At 34.8% G+C, this 19,288-nt stretch overlaps 1 protein-coding gene across 1 annotated transcript in view; it reads left to right on the top strand.

The window, feature by feature from the left end:
• The window catches only part of NELL1 (neural EGFL like 1), a 532,597-nt gene that overhangs the window by 307,253 nt on the left and 206,056 nt on the right, over positions 1–19,288 (top strand). The window contains exon 13 of the mRNA XM_032212957.1: positions 18,845–18,970. Within this exon, the coding sequence (XP_032068848.1) occupies positions 18,845–18,970 (126 nt within the window). The remainder of the gene's footprint in view (positions 1–18,844; positions 18,971–19,288) is intronic.

Here is a 19,288-nt window from a genome sequence, read left to right as displayed (position 1 = left end):
TTGCCAGTTATTGAATCCTATTGGTCTCCATCAGGTCTCTACAGCTTCCAGGAACTAGGATAGGGCATTAAGAGCATTGATTAATTCACCAGGGGCAGAAAGATAGCACTGGGTGTCATCAGCATGCTAATGATACCACATCCTATGATGACTGATGATCTCACCCAGGGACTTCATATACACATTAAAAAGGAGAAGAGAAAATAATGAATTCAATAAACTAAAATAAAAAGATCAAGGAACTATATCAAAAAGAGTGCTACTTGTTTGACATTGGAGTTATCAGATATTCAAGAGAGAATCTCTGTATGAATTAGAATTAGTTTGAGCTTCCTGAAATGGAACAAATTCAGAAATACATAGATTAAATTGCTTCACCCAGATGAAACTGAGTATCCAAAGGAGCAAATATTTTTTTCATTGTTAATTGGTTCTGGATGCAGTTGTGCTTATAATAATTCAAACGCTAAAGCTTCATTTATACATCTTGTTGTAGCGCACTAAAGCAGTCATCAACTGTTGGTCCGTGGACCACTGTTGGTCCGTGAGAAAAGTTTGGTGGTCCACAGAAAAATTATTTGCATTTTTTATATTGCACTAAATACTATTTATCTATTTTTAAAAATTAATATTAGTGCTCTGCTGGATTTAAAATTATGAATTTAGTGTTCCTTGAGGTCCGAAAGGTTGGTGACTCCTGTACTATAGTGTGGGCTAGCTCTTGCAAAGGTTTCTGTTTTGGGTGCCAAAATAACTGCCATGCCAGTAATGTTCCTTTTATCCCATGACTCTGTATATTGGTTTCTAATTTTCACATCACAAGTGGTTTCCTTTCAATTTCAGTAGTAATACTTTTGATGCACTTCTTTGATCTTTCTTTGATTTAACTGAATTCAGTGATTCAAGCCTTCACAAAAGAATGATACAAATCATACATAGATGATGGCACTTCCAGTGGATCAGTGGATCACCAACTCTTTCTTTAATCTGTGTTTTCCACCTGCATATTTAGCCTGGTAAACAATGGTTAACTTTGCAACTGTATTATATTCCATACAATAATCAGTGTTTAGGAGGATGGTGCCTTCTTAAATACAAAACAGATTCAGACTTTCATTTAATGAAGAGACCTTTCATTAAGTTAAGTAGATCATAAATTTAGGTGGATCTGTAAAGGAGTTTCTCACTTATACTTGAAATAGATCTTGTGCTAAAACCTGAGTTTCTTCCACATCTTCAGTACAGCACTGGTGAGGGAGTTCAGTTTATAAAAAAATCCTAACAGTGATTTCGCCTCAGTGAAATGCTTTGAGGATTTGCTTCTCTGACATTTTGGGTTACAATTTTGTGTGGTCTATCACATGCAGTTTTTAGAAAGTTCCCAGTTGGAAAGTTTTGATGGTCTGAAGTCAGAGGGGTGCATTTAGGAGAGAAATATGTTGCTTTTATACCATCTGTGTCTTTTTCTTTTGAATAGTTTCAGGAGTAGGGAAACTGCTTGAACAGGATTACCAAGTGACTTCTCTGATTCTCAGATTTAGGTCACTGTAAACTTTTAATTCATTGTATCTTATCTTATTCAGATATAAATTCGGATACGAAAACTAATACTTATGTTAGCAAAATATTGCAGCCTACTTATTTACAGCTGAATCTAATTCAAGACATTAAATCTCTTTTAAGTTTTCTGTTAGATCTATTTGACATTCTCCATGTTTCAGATTCACTTTTGGTTTGGTAAATCAGAAAGAATGTGGGAATTAATTACCATCCTGCAATTTTGAACTTAAACATAGAAAATGTAAAAAGTATCACTAAAGACCTCCGTACCTTTGTAAATTTTCAACAAATATAGAATCCAATACGGTAGTCCTTGAGTTACAACTCCAATTGATCCCAAAATTTGTGTTGCTAAATGAAACATTTAAGTGAGTTTGTCCCATTTTACAACTTTTCTTGTCACAGTTGTTTAGTGAATCCTTGTATTTGTTAAAAGAGTAACATGGTTATTAAGTGAATCAGGATTCTCCATTGAGTTTCCTGGTTGCAAAAGGGAATCACATGACCCTGTGACACTTCAACTGTCATAAATATGAACCAGTTACCAAGGGTGTGAATTTTGATCACATGACCCTAGGGATGCTGCAATGGTCATAAGTTTGAGGATCAATCATAAGTCACTTTTTTCAGTGCCATTGTAACCTTGAATGGTCACTAAATGAACTGTTGTAAGTCAAGAACAGTGGTGGGTTACGACTGGTATGTCCCAGTACGGGTGTACCGGTGCCTGGCAGGAGTACCAGATATCATTTTGGTATGGTGCTCCGGAGGGCCCACTCACCCACCTGTGCTCCTTACCGGTATTTGAGCTTTTCGGGGCTTCCGTGCACAAACATGGAGTGTACAGCACCTGCACGACGCTCCGCCGAGCAGCTGGAGCATTGCGGAGGTATTTGGAGCATCATGGCGGCATCACTGAGCATCACAGGCGGTAAGTACACATGCGCACATTGCACATGTTCATGTGGTGGATGCCTGGCCCCATTGCACCGTACCAGTTGCAACAGGATCTAGAACCCACCACTGGTCAAGAAGTATCTGTACTGATAGTCTTTCCATCATTATTATTTCAGAAATACTGCTTACACTGGAGTATTTCTGAACATGGCATGGAATAGTACTTCTAGTTAGAACTAGTCTCCTTGGCTGGTGCTGTCTTTCAGAGGTAACAATCCTCCATTATAATGGAAATATAATAATGTTTTCTCATAGGAATTTTCATGACGATATAAGATGATCCTATACAGAATGCTCCTAAAATGTATTTTCAGACCCCACTACTCCAAAAGAAGCTAATAATTAATGCTTTATTAATTATTTAAAGTCATTAAAGAGAGGTATTTACAAAATTTAAGGCCACTATTTAAAATACAGTGGTTTGAATAGATTTATTTTATGTAAGTGATTGTCAGATATAAACCTCTAGAATTTCCTTCAAATTATATTGTAGGGGAGGAGAATCTGAGATTTTAACATTTCAGTCAATTCATCAAAGTTGTCAAATCGTCAGATCAGCTATAAACTTTTATTTTTTTAGAATTTTACATGGCAGCCAAAAATTTTTGTTATCAAGGATCAAATTGTTCTAAAGAACAGTATTCTGTTATTGAGCACTATATCTCTTTTTCACTTATACTCTCACTTTCTGCAAACTGTTGTGAGACATATTGGTTTATGCTCGCTTTTTGGTACTGTTCGTACGAGATGAAATGCGAGAGTCATTACTATTCACTTTTAAATGAAAAATTAGAGTTATAGTATTAAATTGCAATAATACATAGCATACTTCTCTCAATGGAATAAATATCAAAAAGAAGGATTTCCTTTCCTTAATGTTTTTTATATAAAAAAAGCAATAAATAAATAAAAAAGGCATGGGAAGAAAGGAAGTTTACTGTGTTAGAGGCATTTTAGAAAGGTTAAAATTTTCAGAATTTGTTTCAAGATTGTAATGAGCTGATTAAACTGAAAGGAATTTCAGTGCGGAATTGTGACGATCTCTAAAGCCACACATTCTTTTTCTGTCCATTTAATAACAGGGATCTCTCTCTTCCCTCCCTTTATTTAGAAACATTACTAAGGATGTATTCATATTTAAATAAAAATAATAAAATATTCTTAGCGTTTCACTGTAAAGTTAGTTCTTTCTGGTTCCCCTCTTATCTTTTTTAAAAAGAAAGCAATACAATAGTATTTTCACATGGTAAGGATTCTTATAATTGATTTCAAAAATCTTATTTCAAATATATCTGGACCCTTAGTCCATTTGTAACTTTCCAAAATCAATATTCTAATCACTCTTTTGTTCTTCATTCCAAAAGAGGGACTTTTTAAAAGTTCTTAAATTTATTTTTAAAACTTCTTTTGCTAAAACACTCATCCTGGGCTATAAATCTCATCAGTCAAAAGGTTTTTAATAGTTAGAATGCACTTAAGAAACAATTTCCAGAAGTCATTATGATAAGGGGCTGATCAAACTTTGTGCCTGTAACACAATAAGAAGGCCAAACATTTAAATACTCAATCTAATACGATTTTGATATTACCAACCATATGGTTCAAGTTATTAGGATGGTATGTGCAGACACCATGTATAGTTTGACATATAATGACAGAGGAAGAGATATCAGGAAATAAATAGCACAGCTTAAGTGGTTTGATCAAATTGTTCCAAAGTTTTAAAAACTGCTTCAACAGAGTTGGTCAAAGGGACAATAGCAGGATAGATCCACATGGACTTTTTCTCAAAGGAGTTTGCTTTTAATGAAGGATTGCCTGTAATATAATAAGAGAGCCAATTTGGTCTAGGAGTTAAGGGATCTGGCTAGAAACCAGGAGATTGTGAGTTCTAGCCCTGCCTTGGCTACAAAGCCAGTTGAATCACACACACTGGTTCCAAATAATCGTTTTGTGGGGGTGATAATGTTGTAGGAAATTGTCCATCTGGGCAGACTTTCTAGAAATATTATTTCCTGAGTATCTCTTTTATCTCTTCAGGGATACTTTTACTTTGATATGTTGAAAGTAGTGGTCCTGGAGGGAAGAGGAAAAGTCTCAGACTGAACAGGCTTCAAGGAAGGTTACTCTCTTCCTTCTCTCTCATTACATTTTACATGTCATCTCAAAACATTCTTTGATTTAGTTTATACTGAAAGTCTTTCTTGTGTTCTTTAATGGTCCTCTATACTAACAACGAATGTTATGTTTAGTTTTGAACTCTTGTTGACTGTTGTAACTGAAATTCCACTTTATATATTAATTCCATTATAGCTTGTCTTATTTGAACTGTCCTGAATGCCCTTTAGACACAACCAGACCAGAAATAATTTAATAAAGAGCTTTCAAGAAGAGAGATTTTTAAATTTTGTTTTAATTTCTGGACAGCTCCATGCATGCTTTCAGTATGTTCCAGCTATTAAAATGTATGAAAAGCTGTTATTTGTTCACGGGTTTTTGTGCCCTTAAAATGGATGATCATGTTCAGGTACAATGCATCTTGTGTAAAGGTTCTCATTGAGTTCAGTAATATAAAGTCATTTGCTTCCCTTTTCTCATTACTTTGACATACATATAAAACATTTAGAGAAATGGGAAATTAGTACATGCTTTGTATATATCTAACACTATGTGATTTGCAAGGATTGCAAATAGTGCAGAAAAACTAGATAGTGGAGACTTCTATGCTTTATACTTTTATGCTTTACTTGATATTTGTTTCTCTGGGGCTTCTCTTCAATTTCTCTAAGGAAACCACTGGCGGACTCTTCTCTGTCTCTGGCCATGGACTGGGAATTACTCAAGAACGTTTCTCTCCAGCCACTCCGTTCTGCCCACAGTTCTCCTCTCCTCTCCTCTCCTCTCCTCTCCTCTCTTCTCTTCTCCTCTTCCTCTCTAATAAAGATATTAAATAAAGCAGAATATATGAGGAAATACTTGTAACAGACTAACGTCATTAGTCACATATACGTAGTGAGTTTTAGAACTATTTCTTATGCCAAATGGATTTTTAATTTTTAATGTTTATGTTTTCATTGGTTTTGAGAATGGGAAACTTATTCTCTGATTAGAGATTCTGGAGAAAGTTATTGATGTGAATTTTTAGATATATCACATTTTATGCCAGGCTCCACTGCATTCTTGATAACCTATATTCAGAAGCTAAAAATAATGATGCATATATAATTTTTATCCTGCAATACTTTTTAAAACATTGGTGCTAAAGAAGATGAACAAGTGTGAGGAGACTGAAAAGTGTCCATGCTAATATACTGCATAGGTTGTTGTTTTCCTAAACTGGATTTAATGGAAAGAATCATTACATTTCTTTTTTTTTCTTTAGTGTTCTGTCTGCATTCAAATCTAGATATTAGGAACATGGTTTTGTGAGGAGAGAAGTTGATCAATGGAATATATACATAATTTATGAAGGATGAATATTATGAAACTTCATTGTACTTCAGTGTTCAATGTATTTGACCCTATTCTGCCTCATAGAGGTAGTCTTCAGAAAAATAAAGATATGCTTATAGTGAGTCTGAAAGAGAGCCTTGATAGAGAGAACTGAGATCCATGATCAAAACAGCAAAAAAGGAAACATAGTTTAAGCCCAAATATTGCAAGAAGAATGTGTAAACATCTCTCTAATTCACATTAGTGTAAATGAGGGAAGAGGTAAACAATAATCACATTCTGTTACTATATCCAAGCTAGGGATGGGTTGCTGCCGGTTTTGTTATTGGTTTGTAACCCACCCACAGGCTGGATGCACACTGTGTGTGGACACATTGTTCAATGTAAATTGTTCTTCGCACATGCACAAAACAATTTATAGTGAACTGTGCACGCTAAAAACCAAAATGATGGTGGCCCAGCGGAGGAGAGGGAACTGGTTTGGGGATATGGCAGGTCTGGAGTGCTGTCGGTTCTGTGACCCAGGCCTGAATTCCACTACCGGTTCGGCCAAACAGGGCCAAACCAGGAGCAACCCACCTCTGATCCAATCGTAATCAAAGTAGCTTTAGCCTTAATGTGGAGTTGATTTCTTCATCTCAGCTATTTCTGGAGGCTGAAAATGTTTCTAGAAATAAAATACTTTATATTCATTTCAATAGATGAAAATATAGAGATATTTCTCTTTGTTTTATTCTGGGTCATGATTATTGAGTGAGGAAAAAAGGGTGAACCAATAATTTGATCCAGAAATAATAAATGGATCAATTCCACTCTGGCATTCAATGGAAAGGCATAGATGTGGATTTACATACCTTATGTTCCTCCTCCTCTCCTCCTCCTGCTTTTTGCTTCTGGCATGGAATACAATACTCCAATATTTTTCAAAAACTCTGAAAATATTAAGAATGTGCCATATCATCTTTCAGAAGCAAATTTTAAAGCTGTTGCTGAATTTTTTTAAAAATAAAATCAGTTGCAGTTTCAATTTTATGGCACCAAGCAATGTGATCAAAATTTGAAACCAAGGATGAGTAAAATTAGATAAAAATAAACTTTCTTCAAGATAGCCCAGTATATAGCATGATATGACATTGAATTCTAAGATTCTATGCTTCTGTTTGGCTGGATGAATTAGCATTATGAAAAAACTTATATTAATTTTTATTTCCTTTAATTATTTCCTAAGATAGTAATAGAAATTGATCTTTTCTACTTTTGAGTGGCATAATATTAATTTTGCATAAAAAGCTGTTATTTAATTTCTGAGGTGATTTCTATCTAATAGGAAAAAATGAAACAGAGTGCAAGAATCTGATGATTCAGAGAAGAAAATAATTGACAGATTTTAGTGAAGGAGAGCTAAAGAGAGAGAACTTCAAAAATTATCCCATAAAAATATTGCTGAGCACATGGGGTCTTGGATCAATTACAAAGGTAGCCAACCACAATATCACTTAAAGATTATATCTGTGTGAATTTGAAAGGGTACACTAGTCAATATAGTAAAATGTACATAAAAGAACAAAGGTAGAGTAACAAGTATTAGAGATAAAAATAGAACAGCCAAATTCTTAAGATAAATGTTGATAGAAGTTAAGTATTTTAACACAATTGCTTTCAGTACAGAAGTGATAATATCAAATAATTCATTTTGAAGACAATAATCCATTGTTAATTCTGATCCATTAGTAAAGAACAAAAATGTTTTAACTTTTGGATAAAAGAAGCAAGTACAATTTTTTAAATGTATATTACTAGCGTAGTTTTAAAAGAAAGCTTTTGTTATTTCAAAAAAGGTTAACATAATCCAGGTCAGACTTGCTGTTTCTTTTAATTTTTGGCAAGGATTCTTATAGATTTGAATGAAAAATGAAGTAAAATATAGCATGGTACAAGCTATCAAGTAGTAAATTGTAAGTAAATTTTATCTTGTTGACTATCTAAAATAAATATTCTTTGCAGTCCATTACAAAAGTGTTCAATGTAAATCTTTTTTTTTAAAAAATCACCTTCTGAATCTTTAATATGCTTCTAGTTAGTAAAAAAAATCAATAAAATGAGTGAAATATAAATTCAAACACTTATTGAAATGATTCAGAATATTTTTTTTAATGAAAATATCAATCTGATGTAAATAGCAACTATACTATATACTGAATATTGTGTTAATCAGGAACCATAATTTCCAGTAGGTTGTTAACGAGAAAGTAAAGGCAAATCCCATACAAGAAAGACTGGGTTACTGGATTATGGCTAAATATCAGTGGTGGGATTCAATTTTTTTACCACCAGTTCTGTGGGCCTGGTATGGTGGGTGTGGCATCGCATGGTTTGGTGGGCCTGGCAGGGGAAGGATACTGCAAAATCCCCATTCCCTCCTGATCAGCTGGGATTCAGGAGACAGAGAATAAATTGGGGCGGGGCTAGTCAGAGGTGGTATTTACTGGTTCTCTGAACTACTCAAAATTTCTGCTACCAGTATTTATCACCTCTGATAAATATTAATAAATGTAAGAGTGAAATATATTTCTGTGAATTCTTGCTTTTATACTTCGTTATGCTTATAAGTATTTTTGAGTATACGTGCTTTGCTTTCTTTCTTTTTTAATTTATGTATAATTTCACAAAAGAGATACTTCAAACATGTGCAATAATTACATGGAAATATTGTCATCTTAAAGCGTAAGAGAAAAATATGTTTGCTTGTGTGTTTCACTGCAAGGTTTATGACTTTGACATTATAGAACGAACATCAGTTGCGAATTATGTAGTTTAGGAAAGAACATAACAGGTTGATAGAAATGTGGGTCTGCAACAAAAATTAAGTTTAGAAGTAGTTAGGATGTGTGAATGCGTGTGGGATTTGCTACCTGCTTATACCGGTGGTGGGATGCTGCCCAGTTTAACAGCACGTTCGGTGAGATGTTGTGCATGTGCACACCTTCCTAGTCAGCAATGGAAAGCAGAACAGCAAGGGGGGGATCAGCTGTGTGTGTGATTGAGATGAGCTGGAAGGCAGGCGATAAAGGACAGGATGGGGCAGGGGCAGGTGGGCAAAGCCAACTGATTGTCGGAGCTATCAGTTCACCCGAACCAGTCCGAACCGACTGAATACCACCTCTGGCTTGTATATAATAGCTTGCTCTGCCAATGTTGGTAGGATGTGGTTTTCTCCTCTCTGGTGGCTTCTCATTTAAAGTATTGTTTTCTGCCTGCCTGGTGTTGATCCCTGCTTAGTTAAGCATGGACTGCCGTGTTGTGGTATTTTCTGGCTTCTTTCTGCAGTTTTCATTTTTAATTATGCTGACCTTCTTACTGAGGTGAAATACAATATTCTAACATTATTTATTTATAATGTAAGAGACTGTTCCTTGGTAGAATTTTAGAATCTTAGCAGTATATCTGGCATGTGCCATTCTGTCTTTAAAATGGTTCTGGAAAATCAGGTAGGCTGTATGCAGGGATGAAATTGGGGTTGCTGTGTGTGCATTGGAAAAACAGCTGTAGCTGCAGCCAACCCAACCCTCCATCCCACCCCCATGCATTCATACATTCACTTTACTCACAAGCATCCAAGCTGTGTTGCAGTTGCCCACGGTAATTGATCCACACCACAAGGTTTTTGAGGATAAGTTGATGTGCAGAAGCAACTTCATTCAACGCAGGCTTTTAGCTTAATAGAAGCTGACATTAAGAATGAATGGACAGGGGTCTGTGTATAGGAGGAAAGGTGATAAGCAAATGGCATACAGAGAGGAAAAGGTGCCATTAGGAGATTGGCAGTTATTACAAGCAGGTAAGAGGACTGTCGCTCTACTGCCAAGATCAGAAGCTACAGTGAGCAGCTTATCCTAGTGGGAGCTTGGAACTTTGCTGGAAACTGGATAGCAACTAGAAAAGGAGAAAACACCCAACATCAAATAGCATCTGATCCCAACTAATGCAAGAACTTTTGGGGAAAAAAGCAAAGGTTATATGATACTTTACAGACTTTGGGTTGAACTGAGTATAAAAGACTGAATATAAAGGATTGAGTATTAAAGATTCATTTATGTGGCCACAGCAACTTGCAGGACCTCGAAGGGTGGCGTTAACCCAGAACTGTAGCCTGTTATTGTGTGGGAAGTTTTGTGCTACAATAAATTTTTGTGTTCAGATTTGCTACTGTAGGGTCTGTGCAGTTTTTGGAAAATAAAGAACCTCACAGGTTGAGATATAACAACAGGTTAAAGTCATTTAGTAGCCCATGTGGCTCATCAGAAATTTGAATATTTACATTTCTAAATAAAGGCCAACTTTATTGTATTTCATTTTGCAAGAGTTTGTATAACCATTGCTGCTGCTATTCTTCCAATTGTTAAAATTGGGAAGCTGTGTAGGGTATCTGTCAGAATACAAGTAACAATATTATACTTTTAGTAAAATGTACAAGTAGTCTAATCAATCTATAGCAAAAATATTAAACAATATTTTTAAGGTTAGGGATCTTTCCAATTCTTAATCTTACAAATAAATGTTTCCAATTACAGTAATCCATTGATCAAACTTTAGCAGCTATTAATGGGGAATGAAGAAAATTCCTTTTAAAAAAGCATCATGTATATTTATTACTTACATACAGGGTGGGGCATAACCTTTTCCTAGGGGGTCACAGCAAGATCGACAGCAGTTTACAACTTCCGCGACACCTCATTTTAAAGCCCATAAAAAACTGAATTGAATGAGCTATTAAATGTTAAATTTGCTTTAAGAATGGCTGGAAAATTCGATTCGGAAGAACAAAGGATCATTGACAGAATAAAATGCATTGCCTTTCGAGAGGCTCGCGATGCTGGAGCGACGTTTATCAATCCACCTCGTTTGAATGCTGTTCGAAGGGCTAATGGTGGTCATACTGACTATTAAATCGTGTCAATAAACTCAGTTTTTGATGGGCTTTCGAATGGTGTATGAATTATTTGTGTTGTTATTACAAGTGTTGCTGTGACCCCCTAGGAAAAGGTTATGCCCCGCCCTGTACTTCATACATACCAAGTATGAAATCATTCCAACAAATTTTAATTACTTGTTTGTATACAGTATATCTTGATGTAATGCTAAGAACCTTTTTATATAAAAAACATCCATAGATAAATATTAAATAGCTTCCAAAGATTTAACTAAATAAGGTCAGTACACTATATGACATTCAACCTCCTGCTATTTCTTCTTTTTTCACCAGGACATTGTTTTATCTACAAAGTGCTCATTCTGCCAATAACAATCAGCCTTCTCTATCCATAGCAATGTTCTGAAACTTTTTCTACCAGTCTGTCTTCTTCCTTCTTCCCTCTCCTTTGTACTGAAGTCAATTCTTCTACCACTAAATTGATTCTTACAGCTTGTAACAATTAAATACCCAGCAGAAGAAATGAATCTTTGCTGTTTTTCTAAATGCTAAGACAGTGAGGAGTTTAAGTGCAATTGCTAAAGTGTATCTCATGATAATTTGATTATATACTAGCAAGTTGGTGTTGCATTTTAGGAATGATGAAGATGGTTAGTATTATTAACTTTATGATTCCCAGGACCAAACAGTAATACATATGTTACAAGAATATATACCACACAAATGAACCAATGATTTACATTAAATGGGAACAATGACTTCTAAGAGCCATTGCTAATACAGATATTTTGTCATTGCATTAGAAATGTTAGCAGGTTAATTACTATATAACATAATGAAGACTTCTTGCTCCTGCAACTAGGTAATGATAGGTGTATTAGTTTCATATGTCATTGAGTGGATGGAATTAATGATACCCATCATTACGTACTTTTATAGAATGATAGACTTCTCAAGAATCTGTCTTCACATATTCTAAGGAGTCTTCTCCAACATCAAATTTCAATATGCAATATCATCTATATCTATATCTTATATTCCCAATCACTATTCTATTCTATTCTATTCTATTCTATTCTATTCTATTCTATTCTATTCTATTCTATTCTATTCTATTCTAGCCTAGCCTAGCCTAGCCTAGCCTAGCCTAGCCTAGCCTAGCCATATATATTACTGTATATGTAATATAATATATAATTCTAATAATATAATTTCTTGTCTCTTCTAATACCTTTATGAAATTCTGAATCTGGAAATAGTTCCTTTCTGAAATCTTTGTCTTTCTTAGTTTTGGCTTCCCTTCTGTTCTTGCCATTTCTACCGATGGTTGATATTTTTATAATATATTTTTTCTTGATCTTTGGCAGTATTTTTCTCATATTCATAAAAATTCAGCAAATAGCTAGGCCTTACTCTATGTACATTCTGTATATGTTCTCTACATTCTATTGCAGGAGAGGGGTTCTCAGTGTTCTCTGACCTTGATTGTTTTCTTGTAGCCATTTTACTACCCAAATTAGGTGACAGTGCTAGTAGGAAATTGGAGTTTGCTCTCATTTTATATTCTATGGCTTGATCTGTCACTGTTGGTGGGAATGGTTCTTTAATTGGGCAGTTTACTGTTGGCTTGATTGGCAGTTCCTTTATTATATTGTTTGCTTCTAAATTGTTAGTCTATTGTTAATCTTGGTGATACTCTTTGGTCTTTTGGATGTTGATTGCTGGGGAGCAGATGCTTTTGTCTTTTTGTTCTCTTTTTGACTTGTTGATTGTCTCTTTTTATACTTGGCTTGGTCTAGGATCTCATTCAGAGGGCAAGCGAATAAAATATAAAAAGAGAGCAAATCCCACTTCCTACTAGTACTGATGATGTTACCTAATTTGGGTAATGAAACGTTTGCAAGAAAAGAACCAAGCTCAGAGAGCACGAAGAATCACACGTTTCAAACATGAGCTACAAATATTCTCCTCATTGCCTGAGAGTTGAAAGTGCTGCCTGAGAACTGAAAGGCTAAATTCCAAACTAACTAACTAACTCACAACACACACACACACACACACACACACTTATGACTGAGTGATTCTTATTAGATCTTATCATATAATAATGCAAGTTTGAAGAGCTTGTGTAGAAAGATTTTTAAGAAATAAAACGAGTATGAGCTTCAACGATATTTGGGAGATTGCATGAATTCATGCAGAGAAATATTTTGTCTGTTATTCTCCAGACTAGTATAAATCAAGAAACATTGATTATAAAGTGATATATATGAAAGTTCAGGCTTATTTTATAATTGGGATTTGTCTCTGGATTGTCGTAAATCATGGAAAACCAGTTCATAAATCATTATTTTGTCAGAGTAATTCATGCTGATAACTTTGTTTGTTTTCCTAACAAAAGCCATATGAGTTATTAAGAGAATCATCCTTTACCCAGGAAAATATACTAGGAAAGCTTCCCAAAGCAGTAGTCTCTAAATTTTGTATATCTCTTGATTTCATACTAGTAATAAATCTAATTGGTGGGCATTATAAAAATCAGAAAAAGACCTTTTTGATAGCCTTTTGATTAATTGAACTTTCAATTAAAAAAACCCACTTAGCGTGCAGATAAATTCTTAATTTCTATTTTGAGACCCATACAGAAATATGAATTGGGAAAAGGACAGCTGCGGTCAGAAACTGGGAAAACTACCCAGATTTGGAAACAAGATATCAAATGAATGTCATCTATATATAAAAAGGCAGGGAAGAGGAAAGACTTGTGTAATAAAGACCATGGACTATAGAAGTAGAGTCTTGAGACCTGATGATGGTTAACAATACCTTGCCTAGATGAAAATGTCATGATTCTATGAAGAGTCTACAGAACGATGCCCAGGCAAGCTGATAAGAAAGCAGATTTTGAAGGGAAGGCTCTACTAGCTTGAGTGCTTAAATATCTGCTGATGGAACTGAAAAGTGGCAACTAAAAATGGCATTACTTGGTAGACACATTTTTCTTTCTGCATCCAAGGTCATTTGCCTGTCTGTGGAATATGTCAGGCATTAAATGTAGACAAGGCAAGGGAGAAAAAGAGTGTGGCAAACCAGAATAAATGTCTCCAGAATAAAAAAAAACATGATTTTTTAATAAGCTGACCTCATTCCCTGTTGACTCTTCCCTCCCAAACCCAGTCCGAAAACCACTCATTTTTTGGCAACAGCTGAAAGGATACTGATTACATAAAAAATATTGGGGAGTCACAATTTCTGTACACTAGAATGATTGTAGCAGCCCTTTTAATTTACCTATATCGGAGACTGGGATGCCCTACCCAACTATTGTCAAGTGCCATTAGTAGGTTTCATAGAAGATCAATGCAGCAGGCTGAATACTAACATCACAAAGTTGTTTGTGTAAACACATCCACACATAAATATTCTACACACACACAAACACACACACAAATGTCAGTTGCCAGGAAAAAAATAGAGATTCAGGCAGTTCAAATGAATATAAAAATTTATTGCAAGCTTAAGCTCTGTACAAGAATCTGAGCTACTAATAGTCAAAGAAAATTAGTGGGAGCTAAGAAAGGCATTCAAAGTTGGGGTGCAACTTTGCACTCTTCATGCTCTTTTGGGCATGCAGGAACTCATGACTGATTATGCATTTAACCCTTTCCCCCCAACTTGGTCATCTCCTACAATAAACACACACACATATACATACCCACCAATACACAGAGACACTGGCACTCCCACAGATATACACACCCATACAAATGTTTCTGTTTTTTTCCTGTAGGAAAATCAAATTATTCCTGAGTAATTACTACCAAGTGATAAAGTTATCATTTGGTGAATACATTTTCATTGATGCATTGATAAAGCTATCTGTGAAAGAAAAGACCCAATATTCACCCATTCAGTCATTTTCCAATGGCAAGCATGCTTTGTTTTTTCCAAAATAGACCCTGTTAAATCTTAAACACATTGGAAATTAACCCTGTTAGGACTGTGGGTTCCCAGCATTTATTGTACTAAAAAAAAAAAATATCTAAAGAGCAAAAGTTGCCTAAATGCATATTAGTGAGGTGAATATTTCTTGTACTGTGCCAGATTAAACTATGCAATGATTTTATACGATGTAATGATTTTCATGGAAAAGCTTTAGCAGGAGTGACTCCTTGTCATTATAGCAAACTGGCTTATGCAGAGGGAAGTTAGCGATATGTGAACAATCATTATGCTATGTCAAGTTTCATTTTAAAGACCATAAGTAAACCTTTTTATGAGAAAAGCAAACTACTTCACAGTCTTATGGAAGGACATAAATCATGTTTTTTTTACCTCCTCTATGAACCATTAGAAGACAAGTTCTAATATTTCAAATGGGACAAGCAATCTATACACATGAATCATAATTTGAGTTCCATTATAACCAACCTTATGGATACCACTCAATGGCTTATGCTTAGTACAGTTCTAAAATTAATAATAATGCTTGATTTTGAAGTATCGAATCCTGCACATTTTTTTTCCTTGAGAAATGAAGGCAACCAGTCATTTACACCTTTGTAGCTGAATATAAATGGATAAAATCATTTTTGTTGCTAAGGAATGCTAAAGGATAGGTGCGAGGAATTTACAAAGAAAAAAGCCCAGACTCAAAATATGTCATGATGCTGCAACTCAAAACGATTTAGTCAAAAGTACATTCTATTTCAATTCAGTGGGTTTTATTTCATTTTAGGTGCATTTAGGTTCTTGTAACCGAGATAGAATGTAAGATGGTCATGTTTTTTTTTTTAAATTTTTGTCTTTTTAATTGCTTGGTATTTTTAAGGAGACTGTGGGTCAAGAGAAATTTTCCTTTTGTGACTGGAAAATGTTATCACCTGCCAGAAAGGAAAAGGAAGGGAGGGAGGGAGGGAAGAAGGGAGGAAGGAAGGAAGGAAGGAAGGAAGGAAGGAAAGAAAGAAAGAAAGAATTTTAGCTGACAGGTCCTTGGTACTCACTGCAAAGTGATTTTGTTAGTGATATCAGTAGAATAAGAATGTTCATCCATTATAGATTAGTCAATTACCTCCTTACGACCTATTAGATCACACAGATTAGGCCTCCTCCGAGTTCCATCCGCCAGTCAGTGTCGACTGGCAACTACGCGGAGGAGAGCCTTTTCAGTAGTAGCTCCGACCCTTTGGAACGATCTCCCCGTGGAGATTCGTACCCTCACCACCGTCCAGACCTTCCGCACAGCCCTTAAGACCTGGCTATCCCGTCAGGCCTGGGGATAAAGATTGTAATCCGTCCCCACCCAAATGATGAATGAATGTTGTGTTCTATTTTTACTTATGTATTGTTTTATGTCTTACTGTCTTGTATTCCCCTCCCCATAAATTGTAAGCCACCCTGAGTCCCCTCAGGGAAAAGGGCGGCCTATAAATAATAAACCATAAACCATAAACCATAAACCATAGTCTAAGTATAAGATTATATTACCAAGGATTGTTTTGGTAAAACTTGTTTTCATTCTCACTAAACTGTGGTAAAAGTACTTCAGCACTGCTGTTCTCTGTAATTACTTATCAAATTTTCTCACATCATCATATTCAGTTCAAATTAATTTATATTTTTAATGCTCAAACTGGAATAATTAGGATAAGATGTACATGCATGAAAATACTACTCTTCACATATACTTTGTTGTATACACTGGATTTAGTTCAGAATCTTGTAATGGCATTCCTTATTTTAGTGTGGCTTGCGAATATTTTTTCTCTTAAAATATGCTTTTCTTTTTTTTTTACAATTTATGTACAAGGAAAATTTAGCGCAGCTGGACAATAAACTTATTTTTGAAGCAGAAGCCATCTGTAGTACTAAATATTGCCTTAGGTATATTCTAAAGCAGGGGTTCTTAAACTTCATTGCCACCTGTCCAACTCTGCCCCAAATGTAACTAAAATAAAACAGAGACAGATGGTGCACCTAATGAAGATTACTTTTGTCCCTGACCTGGAAAAGGTGAGCAGATGAAGAGAAAATTGAAGGAGCTAACCTCTCTCCAAACTTGCTTTAAAGTTCCTGTGGGAAAGGGACTCTAGAGATGGAAAAACTTCAGAAGAATACAAACTTCCTAATCATTTTTGTAGAGGCTTGCCCTTTGCAGAGTTCACAGAAGTAGAATAACCCCAACCTACTTCAGGGTTTGAAGTTTATTTCTCTTTCTACATATGATGAGATTATGTATAACCTCATCTGCCACCACAACTAGAAATGAATGAATCAGTCAAGTTTGATTTCATTTACTTTCTCAACTTTGCATACTAATTTGCATATTTTGCTATAAATATATGGATTTTTGCAAAAGTGGGAGGGAAAAGTGCAAACACAAACATATTCCAGTTTGTATTCAAGAAATAAGTACATTTCCCCTCTATTTTCAGTAATTGAATCAAATAATGACGATCATGTTTTAAACAATCAACACTGAGCAAGTATCATAACTTTTGCATGACCTGACCTGATCCTTCTGAATCTTTCACTTCAGACATTTTGAAGTTGGTGATACATATGAATTAATTCTGAAATCCTTCATTTTGGAACAAGCTTTCATTTGTCTAAGCTCAATCCTTTTCTCAGATAACATTTTGAGGAACAAAATGTTCCTGTTATTTCTTGTTATTTATCTTCCTAATTTCTTGTTATTTATCTCAATTTTTTTCCAACTAGAGCAATAATAGGAAGGAAGGAAGAAAAAGAGAGAAATAAAGAAAAGAAAGAGAAAAGAAATAAAAAAATTGAGGGTGGAGATCTTCACTTTAATAATAAATTATCATAAATAAATTATGATAATACACACACACACACACAAACGCACAAACGCACACACGCACACACACCCCCCAAAATGTTAGGACAGTGCTGAATGTGTATACCTGGAAAAACGTTAATGTCTTTTTTAAGTGAGTAAAGCAATTTATGTCTGAGGTATCTGTTGAATTACACGTGATAGAAATTTACTGAAATTTGTATGTTTAAAATGTTAATTTCAGAGATAAATGACAAGCCTTCCCTTTCAGAACTATTTTTGGTGCTCCTTTTAATATGATAATTTAAAAAAGCTGTTGAGAATTCCCTGGATGTCAGCAGATTTTACCATGATCATATTATATTAAAAGTAAAAAAGATAATGGAATCACTAGAGTTTCCTTTTACACAATTCAAAATGATATTCTTATAGGGAGCGTTGCTTTGTTGAATCAGAGTGAAGATAATTCATTTGAACAATGGATATTTGCTTCAGAAGAATAGATGGCTATTTGGGATATTAATTTTTAAATGTTAATGTATGTTGTTTTCAGTTGAGATTGAAGATGCAACTTGATGTTTTTATCTGACGTTAATAATGGTTACGTTTTTTGGAGCAGTGCTGGTTTCAGGATTAATACTTTTTTTTTTCTAGGCAAACATTTGAATATATCCATTACACCTTATATTGTCCTAAGCTTACAATATGTGACACTTATCTTTGGCACAACTCATTTCATCTGGAAATTCTGCCTAAAAATTCGAGGAAGCTAGTATGAGAATGCACTTGAATTTCTCATTTAAACACTCTATTCTTATTGACTTAATTAAATATTAATAGTTAACTTTCGTTCTTTTCCTATTTTAATTTCTACATTTTGCCCACATTTGGCTGGTGGTAGAGTAATAGAGAAATATTTTTAAAAAGCACTAAAAGCATCTATTTATATTAACTTTAAAGATGGCAACAAGCAGAAATACGTACATCCAATGCTGATAGCAGAATTAAATTTCCCAACAGCCTGGTTTGGGGAATATATTTTGGATGCTTGTATATAGTATGTTTCCTGTTACAATTGTGCATCTATGAAAGTAGGAGTTATGCATCTGATTGCAGTTTCATGAGACTTGTTTTCCTCCCTGCAGATGTTGATGAGTGTGCTGCTAAGATGCATTATTGTCATGCCAATACAGTGTGTGTTAATTTGCCTGGATCATATCGCTGCAACTGTGTCCCAGGATATATCCGGATTGATGATTTTTCATGTACAGGTAAGATTTTAATGTGATAGCTATCTCCCATGATAACTTAAAAATTAATGGCAATGAAATATTGGAAGGGACTAAATATTATTTGTACCATATGTTAGATAAAAAGGGTAGAATAGAGTAGAGTAGAATACAATTCTTTATTGGCCATGTATGATTGGCACACAAGGAATTTATCTCCGGTGCATAAGCTTACAATGTACATACAGTATAAACAGCAAGTAATATGCATATATCATAAATCATGTTACAATCATCAAGGATACTTCCCTGAATGTAGAAAAATAACTTGTGTAACAACTGTGTAACATGCAGAAACCC

Source organism: Thamnophis elegans, chromosome 1 (genome assembly GCF_009769535.1).
Source record: "Thamnophis elegans isolate rThaEle1 chromosome 1, rThaEle1.pri, whole genome shotgun sequence".
Lineage (NCBI taxonomy): Eukaryota > Metazoa > Chordata > Lepidosauria > Squamata > Colubridae > Thamnophis > Thamnophis elegans.
Note: the sequence above shows the minus strand (reverse complement) of the source record. Positions and strands in the feature narration are given on the sequence as shown.